The 19,404-nt window shown below is 37.2% G+C and overlaps 1 protein-coding gene across 2 annotated transcripts in view; it reads left to right on the top strand.

Annotated features, from left to right (window-relative positions):
* LOC109095504 (disintegrin and metalloproteinase domain-containing protein 33-like) overlaps positions 1–19,404 on the top strand; it is a 94,451-nt gene that overhangs the window by 57,310 nt on the left and 17,737 nt on the right. For both annotated transcript variants that reach the window (XM_042760822.1, XM_042760823.1), the window contains exons 4-13: positions 1,430–1,505; positions 4,453–4,529; positions 8,017–8,200; positions 9,656–9,721; positions 10,326–10,397; positions 10,563–10,729; positions 11,215–11,299; positions 14,740–14,882; positions 16,451–16,628; positions 18,756–18,845. In XM_042760822.1, the coding sequence (XP_042616756.1) occupies positions 1,430–1,505; positions 4,453–4,529; positions 8,017–8,200; positions 9,656–9,721; positions 10,326–10,397; positions 10,563–10,729; positions 11,215–11,299; positions 14,740–14,882; positions 16,451–16,628; positions 18,756–18,845 (1,138 nt within the window). The remainder of the gene's footprint in view (positions 1–1,429; positions 1,506–4,452; positions 4,530–8,016; positions 8,201–9,655; positions 9,722–10,325; positions 10,398–10,562; positions 10,730–11,214; positions 11,300–14,739; positions 14,883–16,450; positions 16,629–18,755; positions 18,846–19,404) is intronic.

Below are 19,404 nucleotides of genomic sequence, written 5' to 3'. Positions count from 1 at the left end.
AAAAATGTAAACTGCATCCAACTTTGGCTCAACCAGTGGTGTGTGTTTGTGGCGCAAGTCTGACAAACATACTCTCATGGCAATTCATAACTGTATTAAAATAATAATAAGCAGGGAGTGTGTTATAGAATGTATGCTTTAAAGTCATTATTTTTGCAATTCTGTTTCAGTGACTCTAATGGCTATAACACACTTCACCTTTAAGTATCATATCTCATCGTTTGGTTGAGGAAATGCTGCATGTGCTGTGGACTGTAGTCATGCTCCATAATCAGAGAGCCAGGGGCACACAAAATGGAACAGCGTGACTTTATGGTTATAAATGTTGTAGTGTCTCTCTGCATGTGTGTCTGTGTGAGTGTTGTTATGTGTGCATGTCCTGATGGATGGATAGACTAGATTACAGAGTTGGTCCTCACATCCTGCACACCCTTTGCTCTAATCATAGCCTCCCTCTCTGACAAGATCACGGCTCTGACCACCAGCCCTTTCCAACGCCACACAATAACACTCCAGCTAAAGCCTGGCCTCTTATCAGCCTGGTATTTTTCACGATAGAGGACAGCGTGATGAAGAAAGATTCACTTCTTGAAGGAATGATGGAATGGAGCAGGACTGATGGCTAGTTGAGATCATATGTTTTTATTTTCTCTCATTGAGCCAGTGCTTTGTATCGTGTGAAAATGGCATCTGCCATCTGAATGGGAGCATCATTTTTTAGTGATTCAGAGGGTCCGTGATTAAAATGATGTTCACGTGAACAAGCGTGTAATAGGTATAAGATTTATCAATACCATATTGGTTTCTGTAGACTAGAAATTTATATAGATAGTCCATATATAGAAATTATTCTAATTTGCTGATTTGGTACTAAAAAAAATGGTAATTACATTTCAGTTGTGCTGCGTCATGTTTTTATTGAAACCATTTTTCAGGTTTCTCTGATGAGTAGAAAGAACAACATTGATTTTAAAAAGAAACCTGTTGTAACAACATAAATGTACTGTCACTTTAGATGAATTAGTTTCGTCCTTGCTTGAATAAAAGTATTCAGAAAAGCTCTTACTGAACTTAAATTTCTGAATGGTAGTGTATCATCCTATATTAATATTACATTTGGGAGTTTTACATTTAGACTACTTTGTTGTTTTCTAATGCTCACTTACAGCAAACGCAACTTATTTGAAACACTGTTAAATATAACATTAAGCAAACTTAAAATGAATATCTACTTTTTATTCTGTGCATTATGATTGTGTTGTCAACCCTGTAACGTGTATAGAAACATCTTTCTCTGTATCTTAATGTGCAAAGCATTGCTTGAAAAGACTAAGTATTGCTGTTGAAATGACATAAACCTCCACCAAATGTGTATGTGTGTGTAGTGATATCACATTGACACTTTGTTTTTTCATTTTGTCTCTCTTAGGGAGCTCCTGGGTCATGACTTCACTGAAACTCACTATGAGAATGGCCTCCCTGTCACCCAAACCAGCAATCACACTGTAAGCAGGAGTATGTGTGTGTGTGTGTGTGTTTGTGTGTGTGTGTGAACGGCCTCACTGTTGTGTGTGTGTGGTGTGTGTGTGTGTGTGTGTGTGTGTGTGTGTGTGTGTGTGTGTGTGTGTGTGTGTGTGTGTGTGTGTGTGTGTGTGTGTGTGTGTGTGTCTTTGTTCCTCTGTCTCTGCTTTTCTCAGTTCTCATATTTCAGTTTTATTGTGTTTTCTTTGCTTGACATGTAAAGCTTGATTTATATTTTTACAACAGAATGTTAAAAACTTAAATGTTATATTAGCATGTCTATTAAACTCATTTGTTTAGTGTAAAAAATTATTTAAAAAAATATAATAATAATTACCTCAGGCAAACATGATTGCAAAATAGATTGCTGTGGACTGTAAGCCAGTAATGGGCTCAGTGATATCGATATAAAAACAACATTATTAACAACATTATTATACTTCATCATCTGCAGTAATTTTTTAAAGTCTTAGAATTATCTCTATTTTAAGACATTAAATTGTTTAATGAGTATATCATGTATTGAGCCATGCGCCGTGTCATGAGCAGTTAAATGAAAAAAAAAAAAAAAAAAAAATCCCTAAAAGATTGATTGCCCTAATTTATAAATAATTTGTTTAGGAGTGTATCTTGCAAAACAAATCTCTCTATCTATCTATCTATCTATCTATCTATCTATATATTATATATATATATATATATATATATATATATATATATATATATACTATAAATCAATGATACATTTTTGCAGTTAAATATAAATGTATACTCAATGTATACTCTTGGTACTCAGATTTTTTTATCATCTACTTACTGTAATACACTAATTTTTACTGCATAAAATACTGCAATATAACTGCAATTTTTAGTTAAGTTTTTACAGTATGTTGTGCTATCTCTGTCTTTCTCACATGTGAGAATATGAGAAGGCCTAATAACGTACTTGAACACTCAAATAAACAAAATAAACACCCTTATAAGTGACGTGACATACAGCCAAGTATGGTGACCCATACTCAGAATTCGTCCTCTGCATTTAACCCATCCAAAGTGCACACACACAGCAGTGAACACACACCCGGAGCAGTGGGAAGCCATTTATGTTATACATTGTAGCCAGTAAACAGTCTAAAGCTGCCAGTTGGGATATTTTTGTCATGAATAATTCTTTCCTTATTTCCAATTCCTGCTAAATATTCAGTTAACGGGCAAAGAAGACTCTGGAGGTTCCATCACGATATATTTTAGCTGCAGAAGGCAGATTTCATACAGATAATTTATTGCTAAGTCTTGCAGAAAGTTGTGCTTCCGTTAAATGTGGTTGAGATGTGAAGTGCCGGGTTCAATCAAGGACGAGCAACTCGATTTCAAAAAGTGTGACTCGGAATATAAGACAAAATTGCTCGATTTTTCACGCTGTCTGTTCAGTGCAAAACAGTCTTGTTTTGCTCCACGCATCCCCAAAATCCGACTTATTGATCAGCCAGGAAAGGATACAAAACCACAAGTGAATTTCTTCAGCCATAAACTGCCTTTCCTGACTGTAATGAAGGATCCTAAATCCACTTGCAGTCCCTGCACAAGCTCTGATCTTTGTAATTGCGTTTCCATCACTTGACAAGGGTTGATGGGAGTGAAGTCACACCCTTGATTATTTTTGAGCCCTTTTAACAGCTTTCAGCTGCCCCCTTGAGTGAGCAGCACAGGATAGGCATACAGCTCACCATTGGGTGCTAACACACAAAGAGCTTTTATAGGGAATGAGCAGTTCGCTTTAGTTATCGCAGAGATCACAGCACCCCTCTCGCTCCCTGTTTTGATAGACAAGGTAATTCAATCTACAGAAAATCGCAGAGGATTTCTCCTTCTTTCTATCATTCTTTTGACTACCAGCATCTGAAAAGAAAAATATGACAGAAGGGACTGATCCCTAAGCCAGCTGGTTACCCGTGCATTACAGTCAGGTTGGAATGTTCCCCCTTTAGTAACACCACACACACACACACTCAAAGAGGTTTAATTAGCATTGTATTTATAACTTCATGAAAAAAAGTCATTAAGCAAACCTTAGTCCTATCAAATCAAAGAAAATCAAATATTCATGAGTCCTACAGTGGGGAGATTAAACTGTCAGTGTGCAGGCTTCACATTATAGCAAATCAGTTTTATGTCTTAGTTCCAGTTATTGGAAATGAAAATATTTCCTATGATGGTGTGAAATGATGGCGTGGAATGGATCTGTGAATAAATGGGGTGGAATTTTGATCTGCTGACAACAATAGAATACTGCTGCTGATTTCAATCACAACACCCACCCAGGTCATCCGGGTACTTTTCGCCTACTGTTTTATGAATACTATGAATTTGCACATACTACTCATTTCACATACTGTTTTTCACCTGCTATGTAGTAGAGAAGTAGATATATTTTGGAAGCAGGGATTGTCAAGTGTTGTCTTCGGCGACTGTTGATTTGTGTCTGTCATGCTTGACCATCCCTCTTTTGCTTCTTGTCTGTTCAAATAAATGAACTAATTTCACGGTCTGACCGTTCATATAAGCCTTTTGAATAGCTGAAAGAATATCACTTAAAGGTAGTTTGGATCGGTTTCAGTAGAGTTAAATGGAGCAATTATTTTCCAAATGTTAACTGTAAACTCCTGAGGGAAGTTTTTTGGTGCCACAATCAAAAAGAGGCAGACTAATTAAGTCCAATAAACCTGAAAGCCAAAAAATGTAACAAATGTAATTGTGATTTACAGATGTAGTCTTTTTACTAGTAATTAGATAGATGTTCCATTAACTCGGTTTTGCCCATTTTATGAACAACATTAACTCCGCAGCCCGTCTTTTGAGCAAACTGCTCCCTCTTATCTCGTTTTTCTTTGCCCTGCCTTCAGTGATCTCTTTCTCTTCTTCCATCTCCAGGATCATTGCTTCTATCACGGGAGGGTCAGAGGTCACGCTGACTCTTGGGTGGCTCTGAGCACATGTTTGGGAATGAGGTATGTCATGTCTTGCGTAACTGGATTCTCTTCAGACACAATACGCTCATTTAATTCGGTCACATGTCTTAGGAAGGCTAAAATGCCACACAGCTTAGTGTGATAAGGATGTACACTGCTTGATTGTATGAGCATCCTGTGGGTATTATATTGTATGACTGTTTTTGCTTTTTTCAGTTAGTTGTGTGATTTTGTGAGCAAGTATTTGTTTCTGGGTTTGCATGGATGTATGAAAGTACAAAATGCTCCATAGAGAGAAAGAAAATCTAGATGATACTCTTCTTTCGTGCTTGCAAAAAGTAGGCCGGCTTTAATTTTGCATATGCAGCACAATTCTGTGTGCTTAATTTGTGAAGAGGAGAAATATTTTGGCCAGGTTATTGAATATAAGCACTGATGACTAATGCTGTGGCCCTACCAGAATGTTAATAGTTTGTTGTGCTCAGTCCTCATTCAGCACTGAAAGTTTTTTCTCTACTTATAAACAATATTCACAAACAACCTTGAAACTGCATCTGCCCCGGTCTGTTGCTGCTGAATTTAAAGTTAATGCCTAGAGATACAGTACAAACCAAACATCTTTGTCTTTGAAATATAAACAAGCGAATGTTTTATAAGTTTCACAAACCAGGTGCAAAGGTTTTGTCATGGTATTAAATAAAGGATTATTTTTTATTTTACTACACATTTATGTTACTGGTAAGATAACAAGTTTAATATAATATTCTTCATTATACATATGGTTATGTATAGTCATTGCTACATTATATAACCATTAGTTTAGTTTTTGAACTTTATTTAATGTACATTCTAATGTATACTTCATATACACCTATCAAAAGAGGTCAGTAAGATCTTATTTTGTTTTGGGTTTTTTTCCTAAAGAAATTAATACTTATATTCAGCTAGGACATGGTGAAGACATTTATAATGTCATTTTAATATAAAATGTTCTAAAAGATTTCTCTTTCAAAAAAAAAAAAAAGAATGTTCATTTTTAGTTTCTGTTCATCAAAGAATAATAAAACAAACTGTTTCCACAAAAATATGAAGCAGCACTTATTGTTTTTGGCATTTATAATAATTAGAATTGTAGACTGGAGGCTGCTGAAAACTGAGTTTTGCCATCACAGGAATAAATGTAATACAGTAAATTGGGATGATATTACTGTTATGAAGTTGTTTCAGAAAAAAATAAAATAGTTAAAAACGGTTTAAATAATTTGAAATACCAAAGATGTATTGGCCACATAATTGGTTAAATGTGGCTAGATGATAAATGAAGCTGTCATTTACTCTGGAAAATTGTGTGAAATCAGAGTGCAGCAGTCAGGATAGTTGAAGGATGAATCAGCATTCCCTAAAGTGTGTTTTCTTTCATTGCTGATCATTCAGTGCACATACTCTATGAGAGCAGTCACTCTTTTGACATACAGAGTTTATATTGAGTTGATGAGCTAGTTATATGAAAATAACAGTGTTTTTAAGGGCAAAGCCCTGGAGAGTCTGTCTCTAGATATTGCCAAAGGTCTTGCATTTCTTATGAAGACAGATTAAGTTATTGAACAGCTGCTGCAAGATTTTGCAAGAGCAAACTTAATTAGCACTGTATGTTTTCATATGGGGCTTCTCAAGGCGACTTTTGTGTTTCTTTACCCTCAGCTTAATGGAGGTCATGTGCTGATGAGTGACATAGTCTGCAGTTAATAGAGGCATCAGTCCATTTCAAAATTTGACAATAATGTAGTTGATTGTTTTATTTTTAATATTACATTTTTATTTTAATATTTATTATTTCATAAATACAGTATCATTACATTTATGCCAAATCACACCCATATTCGCAGTTTTGGTGTCAGGAACTATAATAAAGCCATACCCTGAGTCATTTCTGCTTGCCTGTTATCAACTTGGGGAAAATGACAATCCTCATTTTGAAGATAATAGTTGGATGCCCTGGGGTATAAACAAATGGTTTTGTGACTAAATGGATTTGGACCAGTTGTGAAAAATTTTAAGACGAAACACATTTCCATTAACCATAAATCTCTTTTGTAAACAAGAATAAAACTAATTAAAACAAATTCAACACTGGAATTACTGTGGCACATTAGTTTATTTTATCTCTTTACATTTAGTAAAACTTTTAAAACATTCTGTTTACATTAGCATACATTAGTACTTCTGCCAGCGATGCATCGCTGAGGATGAAAGCTCTTGTTCTTAATTGATAAATACACTACCACTAACTCACCAAGGCTGCATTTCTTTGATTGTATTATTGCAATTTATAATATTTTAAAATGTAATGTATTCCTGTGATGGGCAAAGCTGAATTTTCAGCAGTCATTACTCTAGTCTTCATCCTACTGTCACAGTTATATTCTGTTAGTTTAGTTCATGGACTCTTAGTTTGTAATTCATCAGTTCTCATTTTCCTTTGTTGGTATTCCCTCACTTCCTGGTTGCTGTGGTCACTGTCATTATTAGTTTGATCTGTTCAGCTGTATTTGGTTAATTATCTCATTTGTGGTTGCCTTATTAGTTGTACCCTTGCCTGCATTCTTTGACCGGTCATGTATCACGTTTACATGTGTTTGACACCTGCCTGTCTTGTTGGATTGTACTATTTAACTTTGTTTGGAACTTTATTCCTCTGTCTTCATCTGAACCCACGTCATATGGAAAAATGCATATTGAGGACACATCGTAGGCACAAAGGGGGAGACTTGAGACCACCAATCTGAAACCTGAAATGGCAAATGGGTCACCCAGCAGTCTCATGGTCTTTATTATTAATATATTTTTCAAATGTACTGTTTATTTAGATTGTAAATTTAGAGTGTGCTGTAGAGGTGCTCTGGGAGATCTCAAATCCAGCAGCGGTTCAGCGGCCCTTTTGATCCCTCAGGGGTGCGTTTCCCAAAACCATAGTTGCTAACTAAGTTAGCAACTTTGTTGGTTGCAATGCAATTTCCCATTGCCAACCAACTAAGTTGCTAACAGGTTAGCAACTATGGTTTTGGGAAACGCACCCCTGATTAGTTAATGCATAACTACTTAATGCTGTTAACTATACTGAGGCTAAAAGAAGGATCATGAACCATTAAAATTCTACTCTAAATGAAAATGAACTCCTAGATATGCACATCTCTTTTACTGCCATTCTTAAATAGTATTAGTAAGGGCAAAACCTTTAAAAAAAAACAAAAAAAAAACCACCCTTACAGGATTAGTTCACCAAAAATTCTGCCATCATTTAATTGTTTTCATATAAATCAATATTCTTATGACTTTCTGACTTTCTTTGCCCATACATTGAAAGTCAATGGGGTCCAATGTTATTTGGGGTCCAAAATATCTTTATTTATTAAGAAATAAAATGATACAGGTTTGGAACCACGTGAGAGTGAGTAAATGATTGAAAATTGACAGATCTTTAAGAAGAGAGCGTTTGAGTTGACATTACTCCCATTTCCTTCTGCAGAGGTTTGATCGTCTTGAACTCAAATGATACATACTACCTGGAGCCAATCAGAGGCCAGGAGGTTCTCCACCACACTTTCTATCGCACTGAAGACCTGCCGATCAAAACTGGCACCTGTGGACACAGCCATCAGAATGGACACACCAGCCTGTTCACTGGTCATCTTAAACCTTTGCATCAAAGGGTCAGTCAGAAATTCAATTTTCATTTATGGTGTCTTCTATGTCATCATTTAAAATCTCATAAAATTAAGAGACTTGGTAATAAATGTTGATACAGTATTTTCACTGAAATAGATTCAGTTCAAAAAGTCTATTTAATCAGTCCTTTCCACAGATGAAAAAAAATCTCATTTTGTAAAGCAGCTCTCACTAGGTTGTAAGCATAATAGTCATTTGGGAAATAACAGTCAGTCATTACCATCATTATTCAGTGTGTCTAAGTCTCTATTTCTGATCTCATGAGTAGATTGTGTGTGATGTCAGAAGAACTTTCTCTCTCACAAAAGCAAACATGTTCTGTTCCCTCCAATCTATAATGACAAGATAGGCCACTTACGAAAAAGAACACTGAGGTCTGACGCAAAGCTGTTGTGTTGCATTGTGCGTCAGTAATTTAATTTGTCCCTATAATGCGCTGCAGAAAAAAGTATGTTTTGGCTCATTACAGTACAGAAATAAAGCGGTCCTAAGCCCAGGTTAAGTGTTCAGACTGATGAAGTGCATAATGTGGGCTTATTACAAAACTCTTGAGGATCATTAGCAGGATTTGGGAGCCCTCCTACTGCTATTGTTCTGCTTGCACTTGCTTTCTCATTAAAGCCGAGCAGTAGAGACTTCTAACTGGCCTGCTGTTTACAAATGAGAATTAGAGGGTCCATAAATTTAATAAACAGTGTGGACTAATCTGCTCGCTCATCAGTGATGATGTATTCATGGTACAATTGAATTTTGAGGTTCATATACTGTATTACAGTATGTCCCTGTATACATTTGAGTCTTTAAATATCACAGATTGATTAAATTTCCAACTATCTCTATAGCTAGTAGGCATACTAACAAATTCCTGATGAGACTCATTTTGGAATGCAGAGCTTTCATTTTTATTGCTTTTGTTGATTTTTAAAGTTTATCTTTTTGTTTTTTTATTTTTTACTGGTTGGATGGGTTGTTTGATTATTTTGTTATTCTGTTTTTTTTATTGTTTTACAGTTATTTTATTTACTGCTTGGTTACTGTAAAGTGCTAGCTGTCACTTGTGATTACTGTGCCAAAGCAGTTTTTTGAGTAAATTAGACCCATCAATTAAAATGCAAACAGAACATGAAGAACAGTAGTGATGGCAAGCAGTGAAAAATAAAAACATTGATACAATATTGTTGCATACAGTCTTTGAGCTTTTGAAGTTAGTTTGTACAAATAAATTCTGTGCAGAAACAATTATTTTATAGTAAATTCAATATGTTGTGATTTAATACAATTGTCACTTAATTACTTAAGGTGTTGCAGACAGACATTTATTGAATGGATATAAAACCAAGCACCAAGAAACCAGAGAATTAAATCCATAAATCCTGCCCTCCAGCAATTAACGTTTCATTTCGTTTGCTGTTTGTTTCTGTATTTATCCCTACCCCTAGGTTAGACGAAATGCCTGGGGTACTACAAAGTACATGGAACTCTATATTGTTGCTGACAACACACTGGTAAGCTGATGATGCCTGTGTCATGCTCCCTTCCACTAATAAGACACTTCCACACAATAAAGTTCACCACAGGAATTAAGGCTTTAAAGCTTCAAATACAGGCTGAGTTATATAAAATGTACTTTAGAACCAGTACTTTAAGCCTAGTGTTATGTTCTCATTCAAATTTGGCCACTGAGCAGTTGCTTCTTAAATATAAAGCTTCAGAAGTGCTTTTTCGCTCTCTCCCTCTCTTTTCTATCACTCCCATTGCCAGTATCTTACATGTATGAGAAGCTATCAAAAAGTTATCAGTGAATTTAATAGTTTAATTTTTAGTACTCTGGTATGAGGCATACATTTCGTGAGGGGCATGAAGAAAATCTTTCAGTGTTACATTCTGTTGAGTTTTCTGATTGAGTTCTTTCATACATTTACATTGAATCTGTATAATGTCCACCAAAAGCCAAAAGAGGCAGGAGGTTATATAAGATTTCATTATGGCTGGATTTAGTTAATCTAATTTCTCTGTAACGTGGTTTTTGCAATTTCTCAAGCAAAGTCTATGCATTTGTTTGTTCGTCTTGATCAATTTGCCTGTTGGCATTTCTTTATGTCTCTACAGTTCAGAAAGCAAAACAAGGACCTTTACAAAACTAAAATGAGGATAATGGAAATTGCTAATTATGTAGATAAGGTATGTCAAACCTGGGTGCATTTCCTTGGTTCAAAGGTTTTGTTGACTATTTTGACTGCTTTTTTGTTCTTTGAATGCGAAATTCCTAGATGTCTGTATTATAATTATATTTAACAAATTAAATCCTTTTGCCATGTTCCTAATTGTTTGTTTTGGTCTGATCAGTTCTACAGAGACTTGAACATCCGCGTACCTCTGATTGGTCTAGAGGTTTGGACTGAACATGATCAGTGCATCATCAATGAGGAGCCAAATTCAACTCTTTGGTCCTTCCTTCAGTGGAGACAGAAACTCAAATCCCGCAAGAAACATGACAATGCCCAGCTACTCACGTTAGTCACAAAACACACCAACTGTATGCATAAACAAAACAAGAATGTCAGAGTAGCTTTATCGTAATTTCAGCTCTATGCAGTTAGTATACATTGAAACGAAAAAGTGTTTCACTGTAACATTTTTAATAATGTTGTATAAAAATATAATTAGTCAGTTTTTTTCTATTTTTGTACATTATACATCATTAAAGGGATATTTCACCTAAACACCTACTCACCCTCTAGTCATTCCAAACCTGTATGAAAAAAAACGTGTATAAAAATAGAAAGTAAGTAAGTAAGTGGTCACTAAAACTGTTTGGTTCTTCAGAATATCTTATTTTGTGTTCTGCAGTACAAAGAAAGTCATACAGGTTTTGAATGACATGAGGGTGAGTAAATGATGAAAGAATTTTCAATTTGGTTGACCTATCCCTTTAAAGGGATAAAGAATGGCTCATACATTTTTATTGATATCATAGTATATATTGTTTTCCCTGCAGTGGTGTGATTTTCAAGGGCACAACCATTGGGATGGCTACGCTGGAGGGCATGTGCAGTCATGAGAACTCGGGAGGCATCAACGTGGTAAGAAAGCATGCAGGCTTGCATCTGGAACAGGCTGTAAACACTGTGTATATAGTGTGTGTTTGTGTACAGCTCATGCAGGGATTTGATAAAGTGATCAATAGCTCCGACACACCTGATTAGCCTCTTATTGGTTCTATTACTTTGTGTGGCAGGAGAGGACCACTTTGCAGAATACTAATGAGTGGTGAAGCCTTTCGTCTGGATATTACACATGGATGGGGTCATTCTACATTACATCAATATAGGCTGCTTAGTCATACTGAGATCAGTGTGGTACATGGAAAATGTTCTTTTTTTGATGCATGTCAACACTTGTTACATTGGAAGGGGCATTGAGGACTGACCTACCAGACGCAGATTAAGACTAGTCGAGTATTCAATGCTACTTTTACACAACAGCACAGTTTCTACAATAGTATTCTATAATAGAGTTCATATAAGTAAAGGTCACAATGTCATTTGGACTTTGTTTTCCTCTTGCACTGTTCCACCTCATTGAGTTAATTATGTAATTTTGTTCAGATGTGTGCAGTTAATTATCCTTGTTTGGTCTGCGTATTCCAGTTCCTGTGTGTTCAGTTCTATTTTGTCTGGTCTAGTCAACATCAGCGTCTGTGTTTTTTGCTACCTTATGTGTCGGATTACCCTTGTTGGATTACCAGTGTCTTGGATTAAGGACTTGATAAGCCTTCTTCTTCATCTTTGTGCATTTGTTAGCAGCACAGCTGTGACAGAAGACCAGACCAACAAAAGTGAAAGTAAAGCCATGTTCATTTGGCTTTTAATTTTTGGGTTGATTTAGTGCTTTTGTTCATTTTTGGATCATTGCCACTGTCCACCTGCTCTGCCTTAAGCAGGGGAACTGCTCCCTCGAAGAGGATTGTGAGGAATTCCTCCGTCTCGCCCATCAGACCATTTTTTCCCGGACGACTGCCTGTGCACAAGTGCAGTTGTCAGGGGAGGGTTCTCGAGGGAGATTCGCCACTTATGAAGTGGGGGCTGTGCTCCTGCGGATCTTCCTTCACCGTCGGCCGCGCAGATGAACGACGCCAGCCTCACTCCCAACCCGGTGCCCGGCCAGTCTGCTTGAGCATCTGCTTGAGCCCACCACAGACCGAGAGCCAGAGCCCACCGCGACTGAAGAGCCATCGCAAGAAGCGACTGAGCCTGCCATAGCCCTGGATCCTCAGCCGATTGACGTGTCTGCCCAGGTGTCTAAGCCTGCAACACTGCACATGCTGGAGGGAATTCTCGTGGAATACAAAGCAATAGAAGTGAGTGCCACCCACCCTCCCAATAGTGAGTGTTTACTGGACTTGGACACTGTTTTTCCTGCCAAACATTTTGGGGACAGCTGTGGCCTAATGGTTAGAGATTTGTACTTGTAACCCGAAGGTCGCAAGGTTCGAGTCTCGGTGCTGGCAGGAGTTGTAGGTGGGAAAGAGCGAATGAACAGCGCTCTCTTCCACCCTCAATACCCATGGCTGAAGTGCCCTTGAGCAAGTCACTGAACCCCCAGTTGCTCCCCGGGTGCTGGATATATAGATGCCCATTGCTCCGGGTGTGTGTTCACGATGTGTTCACTTCTCACTGCTGTGTGTGTGCACTTGGATGGGTTAAATGCAGAGCACCAATTCCGAGTATGGGTTACCATACATGGCAAATGTCACGACTTTCACTTTCACTTCAGTGTGGAGAGTTAGAGACTTTGCTTTCTTTAAGCCTGCCTGATTCTATTCATCTGTCTGATTCACTGGTCCTGCCCAGCCTTGCTCTCCCACATCCTCTCCAAATTGCATTAAAATTTCAAAAAAAATTTATTGCATTTTGTGCATTTCATCATTCTCCTCAGTCCTCAGTCACTACTGCTGTCCAGTCATCTTCATCCCCAGTCAGTCCCTGTATGTCACCTCCTCACAGTGGTGGGGCTCCATCTCGGGCCTGCCAGGAGTCTTTGTCCCCTGGACCTGAGGAACCCATGGCTCTGCCTCCGTCCTCAGATGGCTCCGCTCCACCTCGTCCTACCGTCTAGGCTCCTGAGCCTGCGCTCCATCCGCTGCTGTCCTGCCCTCCTGTCGTCCCCATGGCGAGGTGTGTTCCCATCACACCTTGGCTCCTACCTCCAGAGATGCCGCCATGGAGCGCAGTTCTGTCTGTGGCCTGGGTCAATGTCAATGTCTGCATCTGGGTTTGCTACCCTGTGTTGGATTACCAGTGTGTTGAATTAAAGACATAAAGGTTAAACCTTCTTCATCTTTGTGTGTTTGTGAGCAGCAGGGTTACTATGTGAGGTTTACAGAAATCACAAACATACTTTGAGTGAATTTGTTTGGTATGTGCTGTATGAATGGAACTGCAGTCGACAGCTAGTTATTTTTCAAGATGTTGATATATTCAGGTTTTTTTAGGGTTGAAAATACCAATATTGATTGCTTGTAAGAAGAGAAATTATATAACATATATATTATTTAAATAAAATATATTCAGTGTGATACAGGGACTTATAGGATAACATTTTACTGTTTTCCTTGTAATTACATGATAATTACAGTAACCATAAATGTACAGTAAAATTACACATAATGTGATTATATTATATAAATGTGTAACTTACACATAACCAATTACAGGTTTTTACTGTAGCTTTTTTTTTAATTACCAACATTTTTACAGTGGGTGAATATACAGTACTGTTGGACAGTGTGGTCTTGTCCTGGGCTATGGTTTGAGAAAGCATCCCATGTCAAAATTGAGCTCCTTCACATTCCTCAAATGCTTTAGAACCAGTGTATGACAAGGACAATGTGGTTCCTAGGGAGACATTTAAGAGATAGAAAATCCATAAAGAGAAATCATTTGTAATACAACTGCATGTCATATTTCAACATTGTTGTTATGGTGAAGATGTTATCAGTGCCATCTTTAAAAATCCACACTGCATGCCATTTGCAGAGATATCCATTTGTGCTCCTTTCTCTGGAAATATGTTTGAGAGTGTGCACCTTTATGTTTGTGTCACGGTATGAAGATAAAAGAAAGTCCATTCTGTTTGCCCCAGCCAAGGGGCTTAAATTACCACCTGCAGGTCAAAAAACAACATCATCTACAATTTATGGCATCATTGTAACATAACAAAAATGTCTTTGGAGATCAGAGATGTCCTCTGAGCTTCTACTGCCATTTACAAACTGTAGTGTTGGAACTGTGGCCATGTGGCATAGCAACGACAAAAGCCTGTGGGCTACAAATAGCCTTTATGTCCAATTTAAAGCATAAAATACAATTAATTTATCACATAGCAATGAGAGTGACAAATACTCTAATCCTGTATATTGAATTCATCATTTTAGACAGACCCTTAAAGCAGTGCTTGAGCTTCTGTTTCATTTATTGTGATGTTTGTTATGGCTGGTAGATTAAATGATCTTTTCTTCTAGGATCATTCTGAATTGCCCATTGGGGCAGCTGCCACCATGGCACATGAGATCGGTCATAACATTGGCATGAGCCATGACCAAGAGGGCTGTTGTGTGGAGGCCACTGCGGAGCAGGGTGGATGTGTCATGGCGGCAGCTACAGGGTAAAGACTTCTACATTTGCATTACATTGAAGCTTTTAGCAGATGCTTCCTTTCATAAATAACCAACAATGCAGAACATAAATCACGGTAATTGCAAAAGCATGCTAATTACGCAAAGAGCCCTGGAGCACTTTCAGATAATTTTTACTTCTAATTATGTCACTACTAAACTATACATTTAGTATAGACAGGATGCTACTGTACAAATACATACTTAGTTGCTTATGATAAGTCCCTAAGCGTGAGTCAAGCATTATTAGTCTCACTTCAGATTGCACGCCTGCAGACCATTCACTGACCGTCTGATGTAAACTACCATTCAAATGTTTGGGGTCAGTAAGCTTGATTTATTTTTCTTGAATGAAATTAATACTTTTATTCAGCAAAGACACTAAAATTGATCAAAAGTGACAGTAAAGACATTTATAATATTTCAAAATATTTCTATTTCAATTAAATGCTGTTCTTTTGACCTCAATGAATCCTGAAAAAGCATCAAAAAAAATTGCAGAAATATAAAGCAGCACAACTTTTTTAAACGTTGATAATAATAAGAAATGTTTCTTAAGAACCAAATCAGAATGATAAAATGATTTCTGAAGGATCATGTGACACTGAAGACTTCAGTAATAGCTGCTGATTTAGCACAGAATATTGCACACAAAACTGCCTAAAACTGGTTGAAATCACCAGCTGCAATCTGGCTTCTAGAAAATCTACTAAGAAATAGCTGTTCGTGTGATGCCTGAGAAAGTAGCAAGTAAACAAGATGCCATGAACATCTTGTACATCATTTAGATAACAACTTAGTACAACAGGTAAAAATACAAAAGTAATTCAACTGAGTTAATAAGATTTTATTTACACCAAAATCCTAATAGAAAAAACTTTGCGAGAGACCAGGCTACACAATTTGATAAGGGGTATTTAACCCATATATATACATGTTGTTATCACACCAGTGGTGCCATGCAATTGGAGAAATGTTCTGAGAGATCTGGTATAAATGGAGAACAGCAGGGGCTCACCACGGAGCCATGTGGAACCCCAGTGTTACATAAACCAGAAAAGAGCCAGAAATAAATTTTTCTAGATAAAAAACAGCTGCTAGCCTGAGATCAAAAGTGGCTGACATAAGCACATAATTTATGGCAAGGATAGTAGTTTTAGTAGAGTGAATTGGTTTGAAACTTGATTAAGATTAAGTACGTTAAGTGACCCCTTGGTATTGGTGCCCCTGCAGTAGAGGAAAGGTAAGACAGTAGATCAGAGGAGATCACTTGGCATAGAGAGGAGGAAGGTGTTTATTACTTTCCAAAGTGAAAAACCATTTTGGAAACTTCACTATTCCTCTTTTCGTTTTAAATCAAGACCATAATTTAATTATAACTGTGTTACTAGATTAATTATAAACCGATGTTCAAGTGAATCTGCCTCAGTGTCTATGGCTGACTGTAGATGTTTAGCAAATTGGAAGTTTTTGTACTTATTTTTATTAGTGCACCTTTTGTTTTCAGTCATTTTCACGCATACAAATCACATGTATCCCTTTCTAAAATGGTCTACAGGCACCCCTTTCCAAAAGTTTTCAGCCGCTGTAGCAAAAAAGACTTGGACAACTACTTCCAGAAGGGAGGAGGAATGTGCCTGTTCAACATGCCTAACATGAAGGATCTGGTCGGTGGCAAGAAGTGTGGAAACGGCTTTGTAGAGGAAGGGGAGGAGTGTGACTGTGGAGAACCAGAGGTGATTTGTGCCTTAATGAATTATTGAATGGAATTACTTATTGATTTAGAGAATACTGAATCAGTCCAATCATCAATTAGTCTTTTTTTTTTTCAGAGAACAGTAGAGGGTATGAAATACATGCAATAAGTCAAAATTTGATGGATTGAGGACCATTGATTACCATTTTCATGCATTTATTATTTATTCACGGAATACCTGATATATTTATGCAGTGTATATTTTATATTTTTTTTTATTGTGAAAAGCTTTGCCTAACCAACAAAAAAGTTTTGTTTTTACCACATGGAAGGTCCAAACATAAATGTTAGAACATAAATAGTTGAACTACAGCAGAAAAATGGTGATGTAACAATGAGTGACAGATGAAAGCGTATGCGTTTTATGTCTGCTTGCATGCCTGTATGTGTGTAGAGAGAAAGAAAGAAAAGAGCGTCCCACCTTGCTGCAAAGCCGTGTTTGACAGGCTGTCAGTGTGCATATAATGGCTTGGTGATTTGCCATCTGGTGCAGGTAGACTGACGTCTGTAACTCCTAGTCAATACATAAACACCTGGACTACTGTTCTGGATTTTACCTGCTGCCAATACCATATTCAGTGAAACAATACCTCAGCTACTGTATCACCTGACAGAAAAAAAAGCTACGTAGGTTGCAGCAGCACCAAACTGGGAGCTGTTATCATACACTTTTGTTCTAACCTTTCAATCCAAATCATTATCTGTTGGCACTCTCTGCTTCCATGAATACACAAAAATAGATTTGACAGTGCAACAAGCGGAGTGTGTGTAAGGCTGGGGAAGGGTAAGCCTTCCCTTGGCCATGGGGTCTTATAGCAAAAATGCCACACAAAAGTGTCGACTGCGGCATTAGATTAAGATCTGCTCATGTTGCACCTGCACATGTTCATTTTAGGCATTTACAGTTTTGCGCATGATAAACAATCCCACACGATTCTGTTGATCTTAGGTATACAATGGCCAATCAGAGGCGTTCAGATGAGTCATCGCTGAAACTCATCAGCTTTGTTGAGTGTGCGCGTGTTTGCTGAACGAAATTCTCTTATCATAAACAGCAAAACGCAGATGTACGTACTGTACAATGAAAGTAAAAGATGCATTTTGCAGTGTAGACGGCTTCAATGATTATAATGACAGTTTTTTTTTTTTTTTTGAGAGTGCTTAAACTCGCGATAGATCAAAATTATTGACAATGTCACTAATTCATTCGTTGTTTGAATAACCATAGAAAAGAAACATTATATAATTATCTGTTTCTAATGTTTTAATTAAATTGTAATCACGTTAAATACAAATTCAGTCCCATTAAACATATTTTATTAGCCTGCATGACACCCATGTCTGGTTCTTGCCTTAAAGACATGATGTTTGTATTTGATTTGGCTGCTTTTAGTGCCCTGGAGTTGGTTCACCCTCCGCCTATGAGTGCAATCCTGTCATGGACGCATGTCTTTTTTCATTATAGTCACTGAATAACACCCTTTATTTATTTCTAGTGTGATAATCATAGCTGTCAGTCACACTTGATGCTCTGAAACCATATCAAGCAGAATAGAGGTTGCTGTGTGTGTTTATGTGAGACAGAGAGACAGTGTGTGTGTATGTGTATAACAGAGCGTATATGTGTGTTGTTTTCCTCCTCATTAAACATCCTAAAAACACCACACACACACACTTCCTCCCCTACCCCTATTCATTTTCAGCTACGGTATAATTATTGGCCATCAGATGCCTCCATGCTGTATATATCAGTGTCATACATATCAAACATTTTTATATGCGTCTAACGTCCTGTGCAGTTTCTCTTCTCGATTTATTTTCCACACTTTTATCATAGCATGCAAGCAGACACTGGGTGTGTGTGTGTGTGTGTATAGTACATTCTTTATGCACACACATATATATATATATATATATATATATATATATATATATATATATATATATATATATATATATATATATATATATATATATATATATATATATTGTGTTTTCATGTTTTCACAACTTGCTCTAAGTGGCTGACCATGCAGTTGAGAGCCATATGTTGATTTGCTTTGGTAGCTTTTATTGGAAGTGTGTGTGTGTTTTCTGTCTCCCGCAGGAGTGCACCAATAATTGCTGCCACCCCAGCAATTGCACTTTGAAGGTGGATGCTCAGTGTGCCCACGGGGTCTGCTGTGAGGACTGCAAGGTGCCTAACTATTTATCTGTCTATTTATCTATCTGTTGATTTCTTTCTCTCCCACTGCTTCCCTCTCTCACTCTGTTCTGACTCTCACTCAGTATGTTTCATAGAAGTGGTCAAGGCTTAGCGAGTTAGCCTGTCCCTGTTAACCCCTGCTGGAAGAAGTCATAACTACACCACCTGGCTGTAAAAAGTATCTTTCCCTATTGACACCGTTGCACTGTGTATTTTGAAGAAATTACATTTTTGTTATCAACATATTTCACTGTATTACAGTAGACGTTTTACTAATTATTCACTAATAATGATTCACTTTTGAACAGTTGTTTTTAGTAACATTAACAAAGATGAATAAATACACTAATATATTGCTCATTTTTAATTAGTGTTAGTTAATGCATTAACTGATGCTATCTCATAAGACCTTATCGTAAAGTGTTACCATATATTTATTTATTTATTTTATGTGTTGCTTAAAATAGTTGCTTGTCTGTGTTTCTGCATTCTAGAGAAGCACCAGGCGCCACAGTTTAATATCCACTTCTTCTCTGTAGTTTGCCCTGCT

This window comes from Cyprinus carpio, chromosome A7 (genome assembly GCF_018340385.1).
Source record: "Cyprinus carpio isolate SPL01 chromosome A7, ASM1834038v1, whole genome shotgun sequence".
NCBI classification, from domain to species: domain Eukaryota; kingdom Metazoa; phylum Chordata; class Actinopteri; order Cypriniformes; family Cyprinidae; genus Cyprinus; species Cyprinus carpio.
This window is presented reverse-complemented; position numbering and strand designations above follow the sequence as displayed.